Raw genomic sequence first — 24549 nt, forward strand, 5'->3', positions numbered from 1 at the left:
ACCAGGAAAAATAAAATCAGAACAGAGTGATCGCACAGCTGGAGGCAGAGGGGTGCAGGCGGGATTGCCGCTTTCTCCAGAAGCTTTTTTCCGAGCTGCTTGCGCCAATTTTGAAACCACACCCTCGGTCACAGACAGAGATGTAAATCCGTCTGCTCCCGAGCCGTGCCGCAGCACCGGTGAGCCCCCCTCCTCCCCAGAAACCCCAGTTTGGCTGCCCTGGGCGGCTGGAGCAGGAGGATGGGAGAGGATCCCTGCTCGGGGCTTGCTGGCAGACGTCGGGTGCAGCCCTGGGAGCGTGTGAGAGCTGCAGAGGTGGAAGGAGGGACGCGGGGAGGAAGGAAGGAGCTATTGTCACCGCAGGGGGCTTTGTGTGGCCGGCGTTCCTGAAATTCCCGTGGCCCGTGGGGGCTCCCCTGGCAGGGGGAAGGAGAAGGAGAAGGCCAGACAGGTTGACCAGAGGGGCTGCGCTGTTCCTGGAGCTGTTTTCTTGAGATAAGCCTGACCTATTCGCTGTCCTGCCGGAGCAGCGGCAGGAGCCGGCCTTTACGTCCGACTTGACCTTCTATTGTGGCTCCAGATAGCGGTCGAGCAGGTCCCAAACTTGGAGGCAGGAAAAAAGAGACAGATTGCTCTGAGACACGGCAAAGTGACCAAAATCCAGGTGTTGAGTGTCCCTGGGTGGCTGTTTCGGTGGGGGAAGAGGAAGTCTGGTTGCACCTTGGAGCACGAGCCCCTCCTCAAACCCTGGGGCAGTGGGCACGAGGAACCAGCCCCTGCTGCCCATGGAAATGTCTTGGCAGGTTAGGGGAAAAAAAAAAAGGGATCCATCCTCCATCACTTCTGGACCCCGGGGACCAGAAAGTGCTCAAAAACCCCACGGTGGCAGTGACGGTCCCCTGGCAGAGCTGGCAGCCCCACGTGGGTCGGGAGGGTTGTCCCATGGGAGGACACTTGGCCAACACGTGGGGAAGATGCAGCCTTTGGACACAAAAGATAAAGATCTTCAGGCTGGGCTGGGCATCAAGTCCAGAGAGAACTTGAGAGAGCTGATGTTTTCCAAAAACCTGCTGGTTTTTAGTAGCAAAAAAAAATAGGATCCTTGGATAAAAGCTGGATCCAAGGGCTTGCGCGGTGTGAGGGTATATCTGTGCCACGCTCTCCTCCTTTATCTGGATTTTTCCATTCTCTGAGGTACCTCGACCCTCCCTCTGCCCAAGATAACGGAGAGGCAGCCGAAATGGCATTTTAAACTCTTGGCTCCATCCGCCAACAATTGGACAAAGCAAAGAGGCAGGATGGGAGAAACTGGCATTCTGGAAACTTGTGTTTGATGGAGAGGGGTCACACCCCCTTCAATAGAGATTGGAGTCGGGGGTCATTTTACATCTGCCTTTAATGAAGAATGGTGGGAAGGGAAATTTAGCTCCGATGAGCTAATTAAATATATATATAATTTCCACTGTTACCAAGAAGAAAAAAAATAAAAGAAAAAAAAAAAAAAGGCTTGGAGCAGCTGCTAGGTCATTGTTTGTGAATTTAAAAATAAAAGTTTCTTGGCATAGGTTGCCGAGATGGAGGCAGTGTCTTGCGCTGTCATTCCAGAAAGGGAGAGCGAGCGAAAGGAGGAAGAGGCCAGGCGAGGATAGCTCAGCCCGGCTACGTGTTGCTCAGGTGTGTCTTGGCTTTCGAGCCTCTTTTCCCTCTGGCTGGGTTAGGTAATCCACATCCTGCCCAGATGGTGAGCCTCACCAGGGACAGATTTACGGGCCCCACGCCCTGAAGAGCTGGGAATGTCCTGCCAGAGGGTGGCAAATGGCTGTCAGCACCCCGAGGGCACCAGCGGGGCTCAGTGGCCCCGACCAGGCTCTCCTGGGACCCCCACCCCTCTGCCCAGGGACCCAGGGGCTCCAGGTAAGCTCAGGTGCCTGCTGCTGGCCCGACCAATGCTGTAGGTGTACCTCTGCATGGCTTTGCTCCCTGCTGTCCCAGTTTCCTTACTGGTTGTCCTGGATGGCCCCCAGATTGAAGATACCAGGTGGTTTTGTCCCCTTGGACCTACACCGCATCTCCTGCTGGGACCTGGGCCTGACCCATCACCAACAAAGAGCAGTCAGGGCAGTCCCCAAGGACTCGTCCTCTGAGCCCAGACCTCCGTATGGTATGAGAACGCACCCCAGTGCTTGTCAGGACCCTGGGTGCACTACCGGGCCCTGTCTGTCCCAGCCAGCCTCCCCTGGGACTTGCACCCACCTGGGTGCACCTCCTGGGTTGGGGCCACCCCAGCTCCTGGCTTGTCCTCTCTTGTGGGGCCACAAGCCAGCCCGTGGCAGGAGGCCTCATCTCCTGCAGCCTCGATGCTGATTTTTCCCTCCCCGCCCTGCTGCATCCATTAGCCCGATGCTTTCTGGCAGCGGCTGCACGTAGGACGGGAGACCTGAACTTTTCCATTCCCCTCTGCCCCGGCGGGTCCAGCCCCACGGCGATGCTCTGCCCACTGACGTGGTGTTGGCTGGGGCTGCGGTGGCCGTTCCCGTCCCCACGAGCACCTCGTGCTGCTCCTTCCCCCTCCTGTCCCGCGCCTGGTGTGCGATGTCCTTGGCAAGCGCGAGCATCACTTCAAAGAGCCTGCCCCTATATTCTTGGCAAAAGGGAAATAATCATAATAAAAGAAAAAAAAAAAGGCTCCTGACTCCCCCTCTGCCAGATTCCGCAGCCAGGGAAAGGGAGCGAAGCGTGGGAGAGCCTGGCTGGCTTCAAAGCCCTGCTCCACCTGCCTGCCTGCTCCATCACCCAGCCAGGAGATGCTGCACCAGGCAGTAGGGGGGCTGGAGGACTTTCCCATGGCATCCCCCAGCCCGTCTGCCCCCGTCCTGCTATGGGAGTGGACCTCTGCACCCAGACACCACGCCGACGTGCTGGCGAGCTCCAGCTGGCTGCTGGTGTCCCTCCCTCGCCGCTGGCCCACGCTCCCCTTCCCCTGGCACCGCTCGGGGTTGTCCGTACTCACAGCCCGTTTTTTTTTTTTTTTCCCTCCCTGGGAGCAGGACAGAAAGGCTTCCCGCGTGTGCACTTCAGACAAGTCTGTTCATCAAGAGCTGTTGGCTCCCTCCTCACGGTGCTGATGGGAAGGCCTTTCTTGTTTAAAGAGGAAAACAGATGAATAGATTCCCCTGACACCCAGCCTTATCAGGCATGAACCCAAGGGAGTCCCTTGTTTAAACATTGGGAGTACATTGCTGGATAACACCCCCCGCTCCCTCCCCTCCTGGCTCTTTTTTTTTTTTTTTTTTGGGTTGGGTGTTTTTTTTTTCTTCTTCTATTTGCTCTTTCTGAGCTGCTTTCTTCTGTGCCAGACCCACTCAGGGGATGCAGGAGGATGGTGAGGGTCCTACAAGCCCAAACATTAGGGCTGGATCAGCTCTCTGCAAGGGGAGAGCTTGGGGCTGAGGGTGGGAGCAGGCGGAGAGGCTGGGATAGAGCACGAGGACATCAGGGCCAGGACAGGAGGACAGTGAAGTGGGAGAAAAAGTTTGCTCTCTGCTGACCTTAGGTCTCCCTCCTCTCCGTGCATATCTAAGCCTTTGAGGCTAAAAAAGACCTGCTCCCCCCTCCTTCCCCTACAGAAATAGAGTGTAGAGTCAAACTTGGAATTCCCCTCTGTCTCATCGCTGGAGAGACAGGGTCCTGCTGGTGATCTCACCCCACCAGAAACCTTTCTGCACACAGGGCTAGCGAGCACTGGAGAGAGAGGCCGGGAAGGAGGAGGGGAGTCATGGCAGGAAACCAAGAACACATCAGACACTCTAAATTTAGATCTTTTTATTCAGCTCGGACAATATTCCTTGATTTCTCATTGTTCGGGAGAGGGCAGAGGGCAGGGGATCTATTGAAAGGCTTTGTCCTGAGAGATGCCACTTTGTCTGGGCATACGGGGGCGGCGGAGCTGCACACTGGGCCGGGCAGGGGCGCGTGTCCCGCTGCTCCAACCGGGGCGATGCTGGGGCATCGGCACAGCCCCACTACCCGAAGCACAAAGCCTGGAGCCCCCCATGTCCCTCGTCACCTGCCCCATCCAGCGCCGGTGACCGGTCCCCGTGCCAGCGGGGCGTCAGGCGCAGGGCGTGTAGGATAAATACACACCCGCTCTATACGTCTCGCTGCCTTTCCGGCACTGCAGCTCAAAGTCTATTTTTAAACTCCCTCCTTTATTACACACGCCAGCAGATAGCGACGGCCTGCCCACCCCCATATCGCGGGTGCCGCTCTCCCGCACGTCCCGGCGAGCACCCAGCACGGGGACAGGGCGCAGGGTGGGCTGCGGGCACCAAGCCGCTCCTCTCCCCATCACCGGTGGGGTGTCTGGCTGCGTCCGTGCCCCTGCAGAGCAGAAACCACAAGGTGTTTCTTCCCATTGTGGCAGTGGGATCTCAGCTGTGCCCTGAGCCCAGGGTTTACGGGAGGTAAAGGAGCCGAGGGCGCAGCATCACCAAATCCACCTGCCGCCGGTGTCGGCACGACCAAACCATCGCAGGCGGGAGGACCAGACCTCGCGGGGCTCTCCATCCCCGACCCACGTTGAGCAGTGCTCGGGCACGTTTTGCTCTGCCCCACGAGCACCGCTAGCAGGTGAGGGGGGAGGAAGAGCCGCTCGCTTTTGGTTTTCGAACCCTCGTCTTCATTTCACATCATGAGTCATGTTACGTTCTGAGCTGAGTAACTGCTGGGGCTATTTTTACTCCAGCTCGGCAAGCTTCCTTCTCGCTGCCGCCGCCACCGCCGCCGCTGCTCGCCGCGGACCCAGGGGCAAAGGATGGGGACACGGTGAGTGGCGGGGGCTGCGGGGCTTGGGGTGGTGTGGGTGGGGAGGGGGCACGCTGCCCACCTCCCTGAAATGGAGACGAAAATAGCCTCTGCCTCGTCAGAATTGACAGCTGACCCGCGATGCGCAGCGCACTCACACACACGTACGTTTGTATTTATTATCCTGTGAGAGAGGGGAAGGGGGGAGGGAGAGAAATTCCTTTCAGGTGCTATTCACCAGTCTGGAAAAATAAAGAAGGAAAGCAGAACATTTTTTCCTTTCATCAAAACAGGAAAGAGAGGGGGAATGGGGTGGGGAGCAGATCCATAGACATAATGGATGGTTGCCAGAGTAAGGAAATTGTTCCCTTCTACCCTAAACTTGGGGGAGGGGGGAGAAATAGCTGGTGGTGTGAGCAGGGAAGGCCGCATCCCCTCCTCCCCACTGTATGCCTACGGGAAAGCACTGGGAAATCAGCCCCCCCCAGCTTCGCCTTCCCTCTTTGGATCCTGCTCGACCTGCACATCCGCAGGGATGGCGGTGCCTTTGCCTTCCCCTTCGGCCCAGGGCGCGGGGCAGCAGCCGCAGCCGGCACGAGCCCTCTCCCCCTGCCAGGGTCCATGCTCTGCCCGATGGATGTGTCTGCGTGCTCATCCCCCTTCACTTCTGTCATGTTTCTGTTGGGAAGGGGTGAGATGGTGGACAAGGTGAGGGGCAGGGGGAATTCCTCCACCGTGGAGAAGGAGAGGCCCTGGAGGAAGCCTGGCGAGTGCCATCAAATGCCTGCTCGCCTGGTGACACCTTCCCCTGGGGTCAGGTTCTCTGCGAGGGCTTTACTCATCCTCGGAAAGCACTTTCCCTGCCAGCGCCAGGGGCGAGGAGGCGAATTATGCAAGCCCTCGATGCCCCGAGGCCCTGCCTTTCTCCAGCACCAGATATAAACAGCAGGCCGCCCGCCTGTCTCTGTCTCCTTCCTTCGCTCCTCTTCCCCCTTCCTCCTGCCTTCCTCCCTGACTAAACTCAGCCGTCGGGAAGCCGATGCAGCTCCCATGGGAGCCCTGGGGCCTTATGGAGCAGCTGCCCCCATCCTGATGGCTCCCACTGGGATAAACCTGACGGAAGCAGCCCCCGTGGTGTAAACCCGATGCACCTCCTGGTGCCACCAGGCGTAAAGCTTACTCTAGGTGCCCGTCACAGCTGCCCCCCTCCATTGACGGCTGCGGCAGCCCCAAGGAGGAGGTGTGGGGATTGCTCATCCTTCCCCTGAACCCGGAGCAGGCGCAACACCTAGGCTAGGTACCGCGAGTGGGCGGGCTGACTACACGCCGGCTGTCAGCACCTCCTAATTTCTTTCCATTGATTGTTTTTCAAAGTGGGATTCATCACGGAGAGGCTGAGACAACTCAGCTGTTCAGACTGAGTCTTGCTTTCCATTGTAAGCCCTGTTTTTCTTCCTACTCTTTCACAAGTCTGGAAAAAAAAAAAAGAAAAGAAAAGAAAAAGAAGATATTGCCCCTCATATCATGCTCCTGTGGATGGTGGCGAGTAGGTCATTTTTTCCACCAACGTGAGCAAGGAGCTGCGTGCCATCCTAGGACACGTGCTGCCCTCCTCCCTTGTGACAAGAAAATAACCCAGAGGGATGAGCTGTTCACAGGTTAGGGAGCTGTCGTGGCGGTGAAAGTGTTTTAATAAGAAACCCTGCTGCAGGCCCTTACAAAATCCCTGTTTTCATTGTGGTTTGCCTGAGGGGCCTTTGCCAGCTACCACAGTTGCGACTGGGCTTTGTCAAGTTGTGATGCTCCGAGGGGACATTTTTATGATCTGGCCATTCCACGTAGCCTTGAACCACCATAAGCTTCAAACCCTTGTCGTGTGACATCTGTGACAACGATGACCTCCACCAGTGGGCCTGCAGGCCTCCACCCCACCCCACAGGCCACATGAGGAGACAATGGAGTCATCCCCGTTAGATTTAGGGGCTCACAGGGTAGACCACAAACGGATTTCACAAAAGCAAGAGAATAAGAGGAACACCCAGCCCAGGGCACCGTGGTTTTGAGTGTGTGTGACCCTGTTGGGTTCAACACCAATGATCTCAGTGGAGCGAGGCTGGCACGGTCTGAACTTCAGTACCTCACTGGAGAAAAATCTGTCCCTATCTTAAAAGCAGAAGGAGCGAGGCAAAGCGGCTGAAGCCTGAGCGGCTCGCATATCGTCTTGCTCTATTTCCAGGCGGGGTCATAGGTAGATGATTAGTCAAATTCCAAACATCCTCTTCCTTGCCGTCTGGAGATTCAACGGGGATTAGCTTTTTGTTCCTGATGTTGAGCTTCTAAAAACTGCCCGGCATCATCCACATGAAAATAAATAACTCTATTTCTATCCCAGCTCGCATGTAACGTAGCCGGATATTAAAAAAAAAAAAAAAAAAAAGGCACGTAGCCCCCCAAAAGCAGTCCCTGCAGCAGCTCCTGTTCCTACCAAGCAAGAAAATTAGCAGCACTCCTCCCTGCTAGCGTGCTGCTGCATCCTTCTCTCCGATGGTGCTAGATGTCCCTGCGGAGGAGCCTGCTCAGCCCTCCCACACGCAGGCTGTTCTGCCCTGGCGAGGCAGCCACCGAGGCGTGGGGGACCCCCTGCACAGCCTGGATGAGGTGGTGGGGAGGCAGCTCAGCCTCCCTTTGCCCCTTACGGACTTTAACGGGGTCAGGCAGGAGCTGGTTTTGCCAACCCAAATCATCAACATTCCCCCCACAGCCCGCCGAGGAGCCGATGGCTATGGCATTCCTTTGGTTTGTGCCACCTGGAGTGAGGTGAGGTGGACCCAGATCTTTCTAAAGCCCTGTTTTTGGGGCCTTCTGCAGATTTCTGAGGAGCTTCAGCCCCCAGGTGAATGCTAGGGCAGTATCTCCACCCCGCTGTGGGGGCAGAGAGATGGCTGGCGGGCCAAGATGGAGAATGAGGGGAATTCTAAGAGCGTCCTGAGGAATTTGGGGTGGGACTGGGCTAGCACAGCTGGAGCATCTAAGGTGAAGTCCTTGCTAAGGTCTCTGGCGATGGAAAAAGGAGCAGAGGTATGCACTGCATTTCCACTTCCTCCCACTTGAGCTTCAAAACCGGGACTGAGCCACCTCAAGCTCGGTTTGAGGGACTCCCAGGACACTCCTTATCTCCCCATTCACCCACCTCAGATGGCCCCGGCTTCAGAGCTGGGGAAATCTCGTAGCTGTTCCTCATCCCTGGACACCTTGCATGGTGCACACGTAAGCGTGGGTGCGAGACCGTGTGTTTCAGAGAAGGCTGGCTGCATGAGGCTCGCAGGCACCCAGGGAGTCTCAGAGAGCATGTGTGATGCTGCGAGATGAGGCCACTGCCGTGCCGGTGGGTGTACGCATGTGAGAAAGGAAGGGAGAGGGGGAGAGTGAAGGAGAAACACATGGACGCCCAGGGATGTGTGAATGAGACAAAATCTGCACGTAGCCGAGCACGCGAGCGGCTCGAGCAGAAGCCTGCGCGTAGCACGGAGGAAGCAGGGGAAGATGCTTGGGATTCAGAGCGATCGCCTGCTGAGTGCCTGCGGTGCATGACAGTGCAGGAATGTGTCGGTGGAGACCAGGCTGCACAAAGACGGTGCAGGAAAGCCCTCCCGGCCGTGCCCGCAGCGTGCTTTGCAAGTGTGCAACTCCACACCGGGAGATCGCCCATACGTACATGAGAGGGCGTGCGTACGTGTGTTTTTGCAATAGGATATGACTCTTTCTTGAACTCACCTGTTAGCAGCCTTCCCCTCCCGCCCCCCTCCCCGAGCAAATATCTGCTTGCTTAATTTCCCTTCAGCTGTTTATTACATTGCGGAGATAATCACACAGAAAAACACCTCCCGGTGCCACGTGCAACACCAGATTGCCTTGTAGCAACGTTTAAATTTCTCCGTTTTTTTTTCTTTTTTTTTTTTTTCCTCCTCTTCTGCACACAAAGAGATGCAAGCTATTAAAGCCGTATCTCTCCCCGGAGCAAGTGTTGCAAGGGAAGGACGTGAGGCGAGCTGAGGAATACGAGCTCCTGACTGCAACAGCGAGAACCCAGGGCAAGAAAAATAGCAAACTCTGGAGCTGGGAACTCCTCTCTTATCTCTGGTTGAGGAGGAAGGAATTTCTGTCCCCGTTCCTCACGCGATATTCAAGCCACTCTATAAGGAATATTATAGCGTTAGCCATTTTTAATTAATTAATCATTCAAATTAACACACTTTTATTTTGTCAGCGAGGAGCTGCTGCTCCCTCGCTAGATTTTTCGCCTTGATACCCGGCCAAGAGGAGGATGGCAAGTTATGCTCCACCCATCTCTCCTTTATAAAAGCAGCAGCCCCGAGTGCCAGTTTAGTCTCTCTTTCAGCTCGCAGACTAAAATAAAGATCCACCGGCTCGCTCTCCTCCCATTGCATTTCACCTTGTCGGTTTTCTCCTCTCTTGCTGCAGCAGGGTGCGGGAGGCGGCTGAGCTCTGAGGCTTGTCAAGGCTCAGCGCACGCACGCACACAGGCGCAGTCTGGAGCAAAAAAAAGAAAAAAAAAAACAAAAACAAAAACAACCCAAACCCAGGCATTTGCTCTCACCTGTCTCCAAAACCAAAGCAAAGCCTTGCTGCCAAGCCTGCTGCCAGCATCGCGGAACAGAAGGCACCAAAGCCAGCGCTTAACCTAAGGGGAAGAAACCCAGTTTACAACTTTTCTCGAAGAAAACGAGAAGGCGCGAGGAAGAAAAAGAGAAATTAAAAAGAGAAAAAAGAAAGAGACATCGAGGAAGATTTGATTTTTGGATTTGGCACCAAACTTTGGGAAAGTTTATTATTATTATTATTATTGTTATTACTCCGTGCATTTTTTTTTTTCCCCCTAAGAACACTGAGGCGTCGCTACCCATCCGCAAAAGCTTTTCTCCTTAAACACGCATGCATTTGCAAAAGGAAGAGGACCGAGAGGAGCAGTAGCATGCGGACCACCTGGTAGAGGAGCAGCCACCGAGGCACCGCCGGCGGCACGGGGGGACGCGGACCCTTGGATGCCCGCCACCCGGAGGGGCCGCGGCTTGTCCCCAGCCGCCTTATGAGATAGCAAAGCGGCCGAGGAGCCACCGAGACCCTCCTCAGCCCCCTCGCCCCTCTTCGCAGAGCTCCCGCAGCGCCGAGGGGCGATGGGGACGCGCGGAGCCTGAGGCCGGGCCGCCGCGGGGGGCTGTCAGCTTCCAGCGCTTCCCTGCCTGCCGGGGCTCTCCGTCCATGTGCCCGCAGCCGGCGGGGCCTGAAGCCGGGATGAATTTCGGCGTGCTCTTGGCGTTCGTCCTCTCCCTGCCCCTGGCCCGCCTGGAGGTGAGTGGGCTGAGCCCCCCGCAGGTGCTGAGGGGGCTCGGGGCGGGCGGAGGGGGCGAGCGGCGGCCCGGCGGGCCGGGGCCGGGGCAGGGCGGGGCGAGGCGGTGCCGCCTAATGGCGGGCAGCCCCCGGCCCTCAGGCGCGGCCGCCCGCCCGCCGCCTCCCGTCAGCGGGGCGCGGAGGGGCTGCCCCGACCCCCACAGGGAGCGGGGGGTGCCCGCTCGGGGCCGGGGGGAGGCGGGGAGCCGGCTCCGCTCCCCGGATTTGTCGGCGCGGAGCCCGGGCTGCAGCCGGTGCCCGGCTGTGAGGGAAGGGGGTGGCGCTGCCCGGGGGTGAGGTGTGGGGAAGGGGGTGCCGTGAGGGGGTGCGCACGCCCCCCCCGCTTGAGGGGATGCCAAGCAGGGTGTAGCCGAGGGGGCGGAAAAAAAAAAGGGGTTCGGGGAGATTCTGTCTCAGGGATGGGTCCCGCACGCCATCGCACCCCGCTGTCCCTGCCACGCGCCCCCGGGGACGCAGGCGGGCACCAAGCGGTGGGCTCGCACGAAGGGCAGACGCCAGTCGCCCACCTGGAGGGCGCAGCCACCTTCCCTCCCGCAGCCGGTTCGCCTGCCTCTCCCCTCCCAGAACCGCGGACAGGGAAAAAGGAGCCGCAGGCCCCCAAATCCTGCAGCCAGGATTCGCCGTCCGATCGCAGGCTGAATTAACGGGGGCGCAAAGCCCCCCTTGCAGCTCGCCACGGCGGCCGGTTCCCACCGCAGCCCTACCCGAGGAGACCGAGCCGTGCGTCGGCTCTGCGGCTGGACTGCTGTCAGAGGCAGGAAATCTCCTTCCACCAAAACTTTCCTCCCTTTGCATCACGTCTGCCTCTTCCTTCCCCATTTTCAGGCAGCCCCGCTCGCGGGCGGCGGGGAAGGCGACGGGTGCGAAGCGTGGCATCGCCTCCTCACGGGCCCGCGCTGCCCTTGCCCAAGCCGCAAAGGGAAGCAGTTAGAGCTGCGGGCTGCCCAGTGGTTGTGTTTGTTTTGGGCAGAGGATGGCATTTCCTCTGTGGGTGGCTTCTCCCGTGCAGCATCAAACAGCAGCTATGGTTGGCGCTGGGTGAAGATGTGTCTGATCCCAGGGCGCTGCTGCTGTGTGCTGTAACCACGCTAAAACGCCGCACAGCCACAGGACAGTCCGGTAGGGTTAGAGTTCAGGGATTCTGGCTCTGGCCATTAGGTTTCTTGGGAGGAATAGCGATATTCATCATTCCACTGGAGAACCGGGAAGGTTCCCGCTTGAGCCGATGCAGCTGCCTGCAGCCAGTCCCCTCATCCACTCCAAGGGTGGCACGTCACCTCTGCACCGGGCGTACAGCGTGACCCTAACCACGCTGCTGAACGGCAGGCATCCTCCAAAGGGGGTCTGCACCCCTCCTCAGGGCGTGAAGGTCCCGGAGAAGGCTCGGCAGGAGCACCAGCTCGCCCCGATCCGCAGCGATCTGAGACGGAGTCTCCCGAGTCCCTCTCCCTCTTCCATCACACCCACCTGGAGCTGGAGGGCCCTGGAGCCCGTCCAGCGGGAGGGAGCGCGCGCCTCAGCGGGAAGGTATTTGCCAGTTGGGAAGCGAGGATGCGGAGCGATTTGCATTCGCCCCGCGGGCTGCAATAGTTGCCTTGCAACATTTACAGAGATGGGCTGAGCCAGGCGTGGCTCTGCCTGGGTGAAGCCCTGTTGGCAGGGCTTTCTGGAATTCCCAAGGAATGGGGTGCGGCCGGGCGCTCGCTTACGGCCCTGGCCCCGCTGTGCCCCTTCCCGGTGGGAGCCTGCGGGGCTCCTGCAAGCATCGGGTAGTGGCAAGGACAGGTCGGGGGAGCCAGGGCTGCTGGTAACCGGAGGGATGATGCCTTTGGGTGTTGGGAAGCGAGCGAGGAGGCAAGTCGTGCGTGTGCCTCTCGCCATCAGCTGATGCATGGCAGCCGGAGGGAAGGACAACAGTTCCTGCGGTGCTGCCGGCACACAGCGGGCCGCTGCCTTGTAAAGGGGAAAGGAGGGGAGGGGAAAATCTGGCTGTGTTTTAGGAACGTGGGCTAGATCAAACCTTAGGTTTAACGCTTTTAAGGAAGCAAATTGTCAGCTGTCATCCCACGTGGAAGGGGTTCTTCTGAGGAGGGCTGTCCCTGCATGCGTGGTCCTCTGACAGAAGACCCCGTGCTGTGTTCAGTGGTTGGTGCTGCCTGCCAAGCCTTCTGCTGGGGAGCGCTGCAGAGTCTCCCCATCAGCTTCAGCATTAAAAAATGCTATTTATATGATTTTTTTTATTTTTTTTTTGCCTGGCTGATCACTCAAGACCCTGCTGCCAAAATCCCCTGTTGCGGTCAGTGTGGAGATGCTCAGGAAAAGTCCTCTCTCTCCTGGGCAGAGGAGCAGATAGCTGGGTGCTGCCCTGCCCTAGGCCAGCAGCGCTACCTCCCTGCCCTCCTGGTGCAGTCCCACGTAGGTCTGTAGGCACACCACCCAAAAAACAAGAGGGCTGGGGGAGCCCTCACCTTGGGAGCATCCTTGGCTGCTTTCTCCACATCACCTCTGCTAGCAGGGGAGATGCTGCGCCATCGGGCAGGACCCTGCAACTCTTGCCCACGAATCGGAGCTTTCAGCTTTCCCAGTGCTCGAAATCATACATCGGCAGAAAGCTCCAGAGGTGGTGGGGCTAGGGGCGAGGCTGATTTTGGGAGATTACGCGTGCATGGGGACAGTGACGTAGGACGGCACGGGCTCATGGCAGGGCACCGCCGCGCGTGCATGGGTTTGCAGCAGCCCAAGCTGCTGACGTCTGGGAGGAGGGAGGCAAAGCTGCCACCCCGTGAGGCCCCGGCCTCGCACCCTCAGCCTGCCCGGGGCTCCACTGCCTGCTGCGAGACATGCCGTGGCACCAGGAGAAGGGAGGGGACGTCCCTGCGGGTGCAGTTCGGGGGAGAGCCAGGCACTGGGGGCAGAGGGAGGGAGGGAAAAACAAACTCGCTTTCTTCTAGGAATTCAGCGGCCTCGCAGGAATACGAGGCCAGGCCTTGGGGCACTTGACAGCCAGCCAGGAGTCCATTGAGACAAAAGTCTTCTTTGATCTGCCGCGCAGTTAAAAAAGGAGATTGTTAACCTGCGTTAGACAAATAACCCCAGAAGAGTTGCTAAGCAGGAAAAGCACCAGCGGCTTGGGCTGTGCTGACGGGGGTCCCACCTCCTGCGCTGCTCCCCCACCTTCTGGCCCCATGGCACCCGGTGGAGGAGCCTGGTGGACCTCCGCTTCCCCACCGAGTGCCTCCGGGCCGGGTGAGTGCAATGCCCCGAGCCTCCCAGGCCTGAGGGTGCTCTTCCAGAGGCCAAAGGGAGCAGGGACAAGCCGCAGCTCATGTCTGCCTAGCTGCCTCTTGCGCGCAGTTCTGCAGTGCAGGGGGAAGGAAGGAGCTTGCAGATGTCAGTGGCAGAGCTGCCGCACAAACCCCGGGGAGGAGGATAGGATTATGAGCCGCGTGGGCTGCGGATACGCCGTAGCCGTGCTGATAGTATCTGCCACAGGAGAGAAATTGGCACCCAAAACGCTGCCGTGAGCAGGGAGCGGAGCTCGTTCCTGCAGGCGGTGCCCAGCAATCCAGCTCCCCGGGGCCTGCCTTTGCGATCCCCGATTCCTCTCTGCTTCCCCCCCCTGCTCCCTTAGCAAGGTGACAGCTCCCGGCTCGTCTCCAGAGCCACCGAGTCTCGTAACACCTGCCCACGCTCTCCCCCGGCGGGTGCTGGAGTTTAAAATAAAAGTTCCATTTCCTACACGTATTAAGTATCAGGAAGGAGCAGGGGCATCCATGCACAGCAGCGTTTGCACGCAGATGCGCTGGGCTGACAGGTGCAAACGGCAAAACGCCTGCATTTCACCGCCCAGCGCCTGGCCGCGAGTGCTGGGAATTGCCGTGTGGTCCCACTCCTTCCTCACGCCACAGGGGTTGTCAGAAGGCGGCCTCATTTCGCAGCTCCTCAGCGAGCCCTGAATCATCAGCCCTGAGCTGTGCGTTCATCGCTGCCGCTGGTTCCAGTGAAAGCCCCCAGTGCCTAAAAGCCAACGCTTAGCCACCCGCCTGCTGGTTTTCCTCGGCTCGGAGCAGAAAGGAAATGCTCCGCGCTGAACCCCGGCGGGGAAGGAATAGCTGTAAGCCGGAGGGACCACACACGTGCCACCAAGTGCCCGTAAAAAAACCCACATGAAAATCCCGGCGAGCCAAGCTCTCCTCTCAGTTACAGGGCACGGCCTGGGGCTGCGCCTCCGGCGGCATCCCGCACCCGGCTGAAAGAGCAGCTTTTCCGCATGAGTAGCCCTGAATGAAGGGAGCTAGGAGCTAAGCAAACACTCCGGCCAGTGCTTTCCCCATCTCTTTTTCTAGCCTTTCGGAAGTACGGTTTAATCAGTGCTTGCTTTCCCACACGACTCCTTTGTAGTCACGCTAAGTGCTGCCACCGGGACCAATTCGAGGCAGGTGCCAGCGTAAGATTCCCAAGAGATCGATGGCGTTGCACCTGCCTGCGCAAACCCCGGCTTTGGCCCGCCACCCGACGCGTATAAACCTTGTTACTTCAGGTTTTTGGCACCGGCGCCCAGTGTCCCCCAAGCTCCCACGTGTTTTTTTGTCATCCAAGCCAGCCCCGCAGCCCACCACCCCCAGCACCCTTTCATGTCCTCCCGGCGGCGTTTGCGGTTTCGCCGCGGGCTCATATCGGAGCAGCGAGCTCAGCTGCGAAGGTCAATCTTCCTCTCCACCCCCCAGCTTTTTTTTTTTTTAAGAGTATGCAAATGCTGGATATTATTGGGCCGCTGTGGTTTGAAAACACGCGCACGCACACGCACATGCACACGATAATCTCACAAAGCCCGCGAGGGAGTTTCATAACAGAGGGAAATATTGGGAAGGTTTTATCTGATAGCGTAAGGGAAGTCTGTTAAAACGCCTGTACTGCAGGCAGCAGGAATGAGAGGCCACCTGGAGAAGTCATACAGCACCGGAGAAGGAAGCCTTGCTGGCTGCTCGCATCACATTCAGGGCTTCGCCGCGTAGCTCAGGCATTTACTTGCTTTTTTTGGTCTACCAACTGCTTCGTGAGAGGCGGCGAGAGGGGCTCTCTCGCTGCTGCTCGGGTTTTGGGCTCCTGCTTTCGTGAGGGCACGTCCTCCTCCGCGTTTTGCCGGTTCTGCCGTGCCTCCCCCGTGCACCTTCGGTTCCCCACGCCCCCTCTCTGTGATGCGCCGTTTGCAGACCAACCCTCTAATGCTTCTTTTTCTCCTTTTTTTTCTTGTCGTCTGGCAGGGGGACCCCATACCCGAAGACATTTATGAGATTTTGGGTGACAGCTCAGTGCGCTCCATCAGCGACCTCCAGCGTGCCCTGCGGATAGACTCCGTAGGTAAATCTCCTCTTCGCCAAACACTCCTCTTTTTTTTTTTTTTTTTTTTCCTTCTTAACTCTTCAGGGAGGTGGGAAAAAAGGGCAATCCGTTTTCCAGCAGTCACACTACCAGCAGAACCCACTGTCAATACAGGAACCACTCAGGGGCCACGACCTGCGCATTAACACCCCTAGTCCCCCTGAAACCTATGGGAGTTAGGCAAGTAGATGCATTTTGAACCTCCTCCTAACTGCCTGCTCTACAAGGGACACACAGAAACGATAAGAGATGGGCAAGGTGAGTGCACAGAGCAGGGATCAGCGCCTTTCACCCCGCGAGGTGCACAGGCAGCAGGGCTCGAGCTGGCTGAGGCTCAGCACAGGAGGCAGAGAATCGAGGGGTGGAAATAGGCTGACGGAGGAGAAGAGGGCCGAGCAGGTTCTCCGGTTTAGCTTGCAGGCGAGGCCACGTGCCCAGGGGCGAAGTCAGGCCGGCCGCGGGTCGCGTTGCCTCGCCTCCTGCCCCGAGATAAGAGCCCCGGGGGCTGCAGTGCCACGGGGTCACTTGGCGCGGAGGGCGGCCGGAGCGGCGAAGCGCGGAGGGGTCGGCACGTGTGGGAATTGGAGCACGCGCCACGGCGGCTGGGCTGGCCCAGGAATTTATTTATAAACGGTCTCTTCAGAGCAAATTCCTTTCTATTCTAACCCTGCTCCCGCCCGTCGTCCCCCGGCCCCCCCAGCTCGCCTTCTCTCTCGTGTTTTGTCTGTTTGGAGCTTTGTAATCCTTGCCGAGACACTATCTACGGGGGAACAGAATTTCCTGCTTTTGTTTCCTATGCCAGTCCAACCACTGGCGCAGTCTCAAAAGCATTCCCGCTGCCTTTCAAAATGGCCCTGGAGGGGCAGGGGGGGAACGCGAGGGGGAGGGCACCAGCTGCGTTCTGCTATTGTTTGCCTTAGAAAGAGGCGACGAGGCTCCCCAGCACCGCCACGGCCGCTCCCTGCCCTCGCCCGCTCCCTCCTCGTCCACCAGCCGCACAATGGGGCAATTTCCAAAATTAGCCCTGCCGGATTGTCCCAGGCCGGTCCCCCCCCCCGCCCCAAGCCTCTTCAGTGCCGACCCAGGGTGTAGAAGGACAACCTGGAGAGGGAGGGACCCGGTTTTCAATAGGAGATTTGTTTCGAGTCAACAGTTGTTGCTATTTTTTTCCCCTCCCTCTCCTCCCATCGCTTTAACCTTTGCGCAAAAGGCAGCCCCCACCCTCGCCTGACGGCGTGCCAGGCGGCGCAGGATGGAGGGGTGGGGAAGATGCGTGCAGCCTGTCATCTCCCGGTGCCCAAGGAACAGATACATCTCTATCGCAGCTACCAGCTGCCCTCAAGGCCGGGGAATAAGGCAGGGCTCCCCTGTTGGCTTGGAAAGCCCAGGGGCACGGCAGCAGGCTGGAGAGCTTTGAGTCACCGGTTTCACTTCAGGTCCCTGGTAGGAGGGGCACGGAGCGGTGCTGTGAAGCCGTCCCTGTTGCTCCCCGTGGATCCCCTCTGGCCTCAGACGGAGACCCGTCATCGCCATTTGCTTGCCCTGCGTGGAAGCCGTGTGCTGGCAGAACAACGGCGCTAGGACAGGACTGAGGAAGAGGGATGGGAGATGATAGGTGTGGGAAGTCTGCTCCACCACACGTCTGATAAGCAGAGATCTTCCACTGGCCCCAAATTCCCTTTAAGAAAATTGCTCCCTTGCTGCTGACGTCCATTCAGCTTCCTTCAGCTGCTAAAGCCGGCCGGAGAAGGAAGGAGCTGTGGCTGGGTGGGAGCTATCTCCGAGCGCGGCCATTGTCCGCAGCTCAGGAGGGGCTGCGCGGCCGAGTGCTCCGTGGGGACTATGGGCATTTCTCAATTCAGCACTTCCTATGGGAAAAAGCCGTGGGGCGGGAGGGACCTGCTCAGAGCCGGGCTCGGTGCTATCTGTCTTCCTCTCCCATCGCTCGCGGAGCTACCTCCAGCTCCCGCGGTGCAGCAGAGGGGAAAAACGGCCATTTTAGCTTCACTTTTAGTTCTGCTGCTGTAAAACGGACTCTTAACACAGAGGGGGTGTGGGCTGGGAGAGAGACCCCTCATTCACGACAGGCGTATTCCTTTGAACCGTGTACCGAGCAAGGAGCAAACCCCAAGTCTCTGTGCCCCAGCGCAGCTGTGACCTTGCTGGTGGACTTCTACCTTGTGTGATATCTGGGGGCATGGGCTCATCCCTCATCCCTGCACCTCGCCCGCTGAGCAGAGCACAAGCATCTGCCTTCTCCTCCTGCCCCTACCCGCTGCTATCGGGTCGTGTCTTTCCCTTTGCAGAGGAGGATAGCTCCAGCCTGGACCTGAATGCAACTCATCCCGGTCCAAACGCCGCGTCCCTGGCTCGAGAGAGACGAAGCCTGGGTGAGTGTGGGGTGCTGCACCTTGGGGCTGCTGGGACGCTGCCTGGGCAGCAGCGGGGGGCTGCAGGTACGTGTGCGGAGCGCCTGTGTCGGGGTAGAGATGGCTGTGCACGTGGGGGTGTGGACAGACGGGAAAAAGGGTCCGGGGCTCACGTGGGAGCTGGGTGTTACACCCCAGCAGGGCAGGAGAGGGAGTCCGGAGCTCTGCAGGTTGCTCTGCTTTGACTCACCCCGCGGTGCTGATTTGCTCGAAAGAGCTGTCATCTCCTGCCGTGGTGAGGAGCGTCGTATTGCTGGGGGCCCTCCACTCCCTTGTGTCCGGGGAGAGATCTGGGTGGGTGGGCGAAGGGGAAAGGAGTGTGTGTGTGTGTGGTAGAGCCGTGCAGGCTCTCTGCTTTTCCCGCTGGAGGTGGCTGCAGCAGGTCGGTGACAGCTGCACAGCCCGTTTCATCCTCCCTCCTTCTCCGGGCCCCCCGCAGATGCTCTGGCAGCGGCAGAGCCAGCTGTCCTCGCGGAGTGCAAGACGCGGGCGGTGGTCTTCGAAATCTCCCGCACCATGGTGGACAGCACCAACGCCAACTTCGTGGTGTGGCCGCCCTGCGTGGAGGTGCAGCGCTGCTCCGGCTGCTGCAACAACCGCAACGTGCAGTGTCGCCCCACGCAGATCCGCGTCCGGCACGTCCAGGTGAGAGGAATGCCTCCCGCTTCTCCCTCCTCCCACAGACCTCCCCCCCCCAAAAAAAAACCCCAAACCCCGGCGGGTCTCAGGTGCAAGGCTCGCCCAGCTGCCTGTTCCCTGACGCCCTCCTTGCGGTCACGTCTCCCGCATTACCCACGCAGCGCTGCAGCCTGCGGCGCGGCGATGTCCGCGGGAGGGCTGGTGCTGTCCAGCAGCTGGGGACTGTCACCGCAGCGGTGCTGCAGGGCACCGGTTCCCCAGCTGCAGCTCCACGCCACCGCCCTTGCTATTTCTGCAGCTCGAGGCAGCCTCGTCTGTGTTAGAGCAGGACAACCAGGACTCTTTCACCGCAGGAGCTGTTTTTGATGCAAAATACAGAGGGCCTGTGGTGTCAGCGCTCCATCCCCCAGCTGCTGCTGCGGCTTCTGCCCAAGACAGGCGTTGAAGCAGCTTCTCCTCTTTCCCCAGCCCCACGGTTCCCTCCCGACCCGGTCCAGCAGCGAGCAGGCACCTGATGGCTAACCTCCTGCTCTGATCCTGCCCGCCCCTCCGCTAATAGTGATCTTCTCACAGCTTCCTCCCAGACAGCTTGTTTAAAAATAATACTCATCCCGCGCTAATCCTCTGCCCGAGCCGTAAGAGAGACTCCCCCAGGCAGGCGGCAGAGGTTGGCCGGGAGAGGTTGTATTCACGCAGCCCTTTTCATCAGGAAATTCCTTTCTCAGAAAAGCCAGGCTGAATGAGGGAAAAACGTGGGGGGAGCAGGAGTTGTTTTTGTGGAAAAAGCAAGCGAGAGGTCAAAAGCCAGCCAGAAAAAGTGACCTGGAAATGGTTTCTTTGAGGACAGAGGTCTCTCTATTGTTTGGCTGGAAGTGTTTGTCTAGCGAGCAGCGTGTGGTCTGAAGCGTGTGGAGTGGGCTTTCAAGGAAAGATAAACAGCCTGGCTGCCGCGGTGCTGCTGAGGGATGCTGCTGGGGCAGTGGGTTTGGAGGAATTCAGTCCCAGAGGCGCAGCAGAGCAAGTATTTATAGCTCGCAGAGCACTTCAGGGACCGTGGTCTCGTTAGATAAGGCGAATGGGGTCAGGCCCGGCCGCTGCTGGAGTGGGAGGACCCCCTAGGCAGCGCGTGCCGTGCCCTGCGGTGGGATGCGGAGCTGTGAGCCTTCCCTCTGAGTCAGCACTGGTGGAGAGTCCGAGGGAATTTCCAGAGCACCGCCTTCCCCCTGAAACACGGAGCTGAGGGCTTCAGCCCTGCGAGTTATTAAAGAGCAGGAGACAAATTCAGACAGGCCTGCTGAAGCAGTGTTTGCTTACGTCAAGCCCGAGCTCTTCTCCTTTTGCCCTTCCTGCGAGACCCTGCGGCAATTAATTCTGGCGATTAATTCAGGTCCCCACCGTCCTGGCTGTCAGGAAGAGGCCGGCATGCTCTGCACGTCCCGTGCTTCTGCATGTGGCCAGCCACTCATCCCTCTCCCCACCACCAGCAGTAACAAGTTAGGGACGGGGGAAACAGCCCGTCACATCCCAGCTTGCCTGGTTTAGGGCTTCTCTGATCGTGTGTGCAAAATTAGCTCCCGTACGCACCACCCCTGGCCTTGAACCGTGCTCCATAAACTGCCTCCTGACCCTTTAGGAAGAGAGCCAGCACCGAAGCGCACGGATGCTGATTATTTTCACAGAGTCGGAGCTACAGCTGTGTTCATCTCTTGGCTGTACCTCTCTTCCAAATAGGTGAACAAGATCGAATTTGTCCAGAAGAAGCCAAAATTCAAAAAAGTCGTCGTGCCTTTGGAGGATCACGTGCAGTGCCGGTGTGAAGCGGTGTCCCGCCCGCCCCCCAGGAGCAGCCGGCCAGCGCCACGTGAGCAGAAACGTAAGGATTTGGGCATTCGTAGCGTGGAGACAGGCGTGAGAAGAGAGGCTGGGGAGAGGGGAACGAGCCCTCCGCCGGCTTAAATCTGCTTAGCTCCGGGGGATCCCATGGGCCTCTGCTGGTTCGTACCAGCCTGAGGACATTTCCCAGGATGTCTGCCTGCCGGCCAAGGGCTGACACCGAGGGAAAGGAAGGAGGGGAAGGTGAGGGGTGAGGAGAAGGACATCGTGGGAAAAGGCAGAGGGCAGAGACTGAGGAGAGCAGAGGGCAAGAGAGAGAAAAACAGAAGACTGCAGAGCTCTTTGTTGATAGTGTGTGGGGGAAGATATCTCGACGTGACCCGGTGTCCCCTTGCTGTACACGCTCCCCTCTGTTTTGGCAGGCTTGTCACCGTCGTTCACCACAGCCGCTGTCTCGCAGAGGAAGCGGGTACGCCGGCCGCCAGCACAGAAGAGAAAACATAAGAAGTACAAGCATGTCAACGATAAGAAAGTGCTGAAAGAAATCCTCATAGCATAGAAGTGCTGGCAGGGGAGAGAGAGCACAAAGCAGGTAACAGCAAGCTACTCTTCCAGCCGGGAGCGATGTTCTCCCGGGACAGGGCACCTCGGACGCTTCCCACAGCTGCAGCCGCTCGCTCGGTGCGGGGCTGCCGCAGGACCGGGGCGTGAGAAAAGCAGGGTTGCAGGAGGGGGGAGGACACGGCTGGGGCCCAACACGTGCACCCTATTTATGGCTTTATGGCTCTCTGCAGAGGCAGCGGGGTCATGCTGCAGCCCTGCCTTGCTCTGGGGCTTCAGCCTCCCCTTTGCCTCCCTTACAGGCAGACAGCAAGCCTGACTTCTCTCTGCACCTAAATCCCCTTGGGATCCATGTTATTCTTCTCTTCTGTGGAGCAGCTCCTGTTCTCCTTTCTCTATTGATTCTCCGTTGAAAGCAGAGAATTAATGTTGCTCTGGGGATCCCTTTTCCTTTTCTTTCATTAGTTGGGTTGGCAGAAAGACTGAAAAGCGGCAATGCTTTTGGTTCATCCCGCTGCTAGCAGGAAGCCCGTGCGCATAAGAAAGGTCATACCAGGGGAGAGGAGAACTGGAATCTCGGGCAATAGATCTGGACTTTGTCAGGCCAGGGTCTGATTCTTCTCTCCCTGACTTGTGTAAACAGGAGTAGTTCCCTCATCAGCAGAAGAATTTTACTGGTACAAGCAAAAGGAAAATAAGCACTGGTTCCTCGTGAGAGAGGGAAAGGTGCAGAAAAGAAAGAAAGAGCAGCCTGGGCACAGCACTGGGGGCTGAGTTTGGAAGGAGGCAGCACAGCCCAACGCTGAAAGCCCTGGCCTGTGGCTCTGCAGCTCCAGTCCTGCCACAGCTCCTTGGATGAGCCTGGGCCACTCACTTTGCATTCCCGTCCCTCGCCTCAGGACAGGGAGACGATGGCCTTCTGCCCCGTGGCCTTGCAGGATCGGGGGAGGAGGGGCACCAGCCGGTGTCTTGGGATTGTCATTCCCACGCTGAGCACCACAGGGGCTCTGATCATCCCAGGATCCTCCTGGCCAGCCCACGGTTCCCAGGGTACGAGTGATGCAAACCCATGCAAATTTCAGCTCTGGCTCAAGCTGTCTGGGAGAAAAAAATAGAGAAGGTCAAAAGCCCTCCCGTGCTTCTAATTTGGCACTTCAACGCAAACATTTCCAGAGGAGAATGAGGGAGAGGATGGGAGCTGCAGGGGCAGAGGGTTACATACTCTAATGCCGTGCCTATTTTTGTTTCACTTCCAGGTTTATTTAATATATTTGCTGTATTGCCCCCATGGGGTCCTTGGAGTGATAACTTTTCCTCTTTGTCCGTCTGCCTCAACGACTGATTCAGGCGGCAAATGGTGCTTCCCTTTCCATCAGTGGACCTTCTCCCACCAAAGCCTCTCCCTCCTTTCATTTATTAACGATATAAATTTTTAGAAAAAAAATAAAAAGAAAAAAAAGACAAACACAGCATATATATATAAATATATATATATATGAGAAAAGAACAAAGTACAAATGAAACCGTGATCCCCGACAGCCACAACACGCGACGAGGACAGGACAATGCCTTCCCTGCTCCAGAGGACGGGATGGAAAATGTGAAAAGGAAAGTGGGTCCAATTTCTTCCGAGGGGAGGAGAAAAACAAACAGACAGAGGGAGGAAGGGGCATATTCCTCCTTCTCCTTGTGTTTCTGGTAAGGCTGGGGGGCCCGGCTGAGATCCACACTTGCACTGGACCTACGTTTTGCAAACAGGCATATCTCAGACTGCGAGCGGCGGCCGACGATGGAAAATGCACTAAGGACTTTTATTGCCCTACCTGGACAGATATATATTTTTAACGTGCTTGCGTATATTTTATTTTAAAAAAAAAGAAAAACCAAAACCACTAAAACACACAACATCTCGGGGAACAGAAAAAAAAAAAAAAAAGAAAAAGCAACCACCACCACGAGAACAAAACCGAGAAGCCAAATGCATTCCCCCCCTCCCTTTCCCCTCCTGCTCCTGGTGCTGACTGGAAGGTGTTTGGATCGTGGGGAAGGAGCAGACGGCGGCAGACTTGTCTCCACGCCCCCGGCCCCTCACGAGGGGAGCCATCTTTGCACATGCTGGTGGAGAACTCAACTTTCCAGGCTCGGACTCAGATCTATTTTTTAAAATTCGCTCCGTATGTGTGCGCGTGTATATGTGTGTATATCTATACATGTGTTTGCGTGTGTGTGTGTGTATTTATACATGCATATATAAATATATATATATATATGTTCTTAAACGGATTTCATTCCCCAGCGGCAGGGAGCTCGGAGGGGGCAGGCGTGCGTCAGCTCCGTCGGGCTGGAAGAAGAGGGCCCTGTGTCTGCAGCGTTACTCAGTGCCCGCGAGGCCTGGGACGGGACGGGCAGACTCCCCGTCTGATCTCTCCCCGTCTCGTTGCCCTTTTCTCTCGCTCCCCACCAACCCCCCGTCGCGACTTCCTTGCAGGAGGCGAAGCGGCAGCACAACAAGGCCAGCAACAGCCAAACTTAGAAGCATGACTTAATCTCAGTGAGCTGTCCTTGCCTGCTCTGTGGTCCTGAAAGCAGAATCATGTCATTCCCCCGAGCTTTTTAACCCCTTCGCGGGCGTCCTGCGCACCGTGCCGTCGTTGCTCTCGCCCTGCGAGCGGCCCTGGCTCTCCCGTCTTTTCCCTCGCATTTTCCCCCTCAGATTCCTTCTGGATTTTACCCATTAGCTGTTGCAACCCCACTTAGCTTGGAAGTCGATCCAAGCCGTGGGCAGCTCGGCGTAGGTGTAGAGAAAGGAATGAGCACGGCCCTCACGGTTGGCAGCAGCGATCTGAGACAGAAATGAGCCTGGGGAGGACCCGGAGCACGACCGAGCAGGCGGTGGCAGAGGGAGACGGGCTCTGTTTGCAGGGGCCAGCTGCACACCCCTTAGTCATCGCCAGAAAGGTTACGCACCAGAAATGTTACACGCAGTGGGAATTCCCAGCGGCACCGCGGGAATCCCGCTCTCTGCTCCCGCCGGGTGCTGTGGAGTTGCACACGAAGCTGAGCTCGAGCTGCCCCACCAGCCCCTTCTCCCCACGCTCGCGGCCCCGTGGCAGAGCAAAACCCCAGAGGGAGCTGGGGAAGGAGGCAAAGACACAGCTTGGGGCTGCCCTCCCGCCCCGAGCCCTCAAGTCTTAAGATGCTTTGCTTTCCTCTTCCAAATTCTGTTTCGTTCGGTTTGTAAAGACGGTGAGGTTTTATTTTATTTTGTTTGGCTTTTCTTTTTTTTTTTTAATGTAAGATTAATTTATACTCAGTACTGTATTTAAAGTTGTAAAAAAAAAAAAAAAAAAAAAGGAAACCAAACCTCTCCAGCAACATTTTCTCTTCCTTTCCGTGAACTGAATGAAAGTCAGCAGAGGCGCAAGCAGCTCACTGCAGGGCAGATCGGGATTCCCGGTGCCTCCAGTTTCAT

At 57.7% G+C, this 24549-nt stretch overlaps 1 protein-coding gene across 1 annotated transcript; it reads left to right on the forward strand.

Annotated features, from left to right (window-relative positions):
* Window positions 1–6898: 6898 nt before the first annotated feature.
* PDGFB (platelet derived growth factor subunit B) lies at window positions 6899–24440 on the forward strand. Its single transcript, XM_083809678.1, has 7 exons — window positions 6899–10173; window positions 15498–15594; window positions 17922–18005; window positions 18484–18689; window positions 20415–20556; window positions 20939–21108; window positions 22334–24440. The coding sequence occupies exons 1-6, from the start codon at window positions 10084–10086 to the stop codon at window positions 21073–21075; spliced, it is 756 nt and encodes a 251-aa protein (XP_083665804.1). The 5' UTR covers window positions 6899–10083; the 3' UTR covers window positions 21076–21108; window positions 22334–24440.
* Window positions 24441–24549: the final 109 nt, after the last annotated feature.

The sequence above is a fragment of the Anser anser genome (genome assembly GCF_964211835.1).
Source record: "Anser anser genome assembly, chromosome: 1".
NCBI classification, from domain to species: domain Eukaryota; kingdom Metazoa; phylum Chordata; class Aves; order Anseriformes; family Anatidae; genus Anser; species Anser anser.

Coding starts and splice junctions, on each gene's coding strand:
- PDGFB (XM_083809678.1), top strand. CDS start 10,084: ATGTGCCCGCAGCCGGCGGGGCCTGAAGCCGGGATGAATTTCGGCGTG. Junction 18,690..20,414: donor TCCGCGTCCGGCACGTCCAG/GTGAGAGGAATG, acceptor TCTTCCAAATAG/GTGAACAAGATCGAATTTGT. Junction 20,557..20,938: donor AGCGCCACGTGAGCAGAAAC/GTAAGGATTTGG, acceptor CTGTTTTGGCAG/GCTTGTCACCGTCGTTCACC.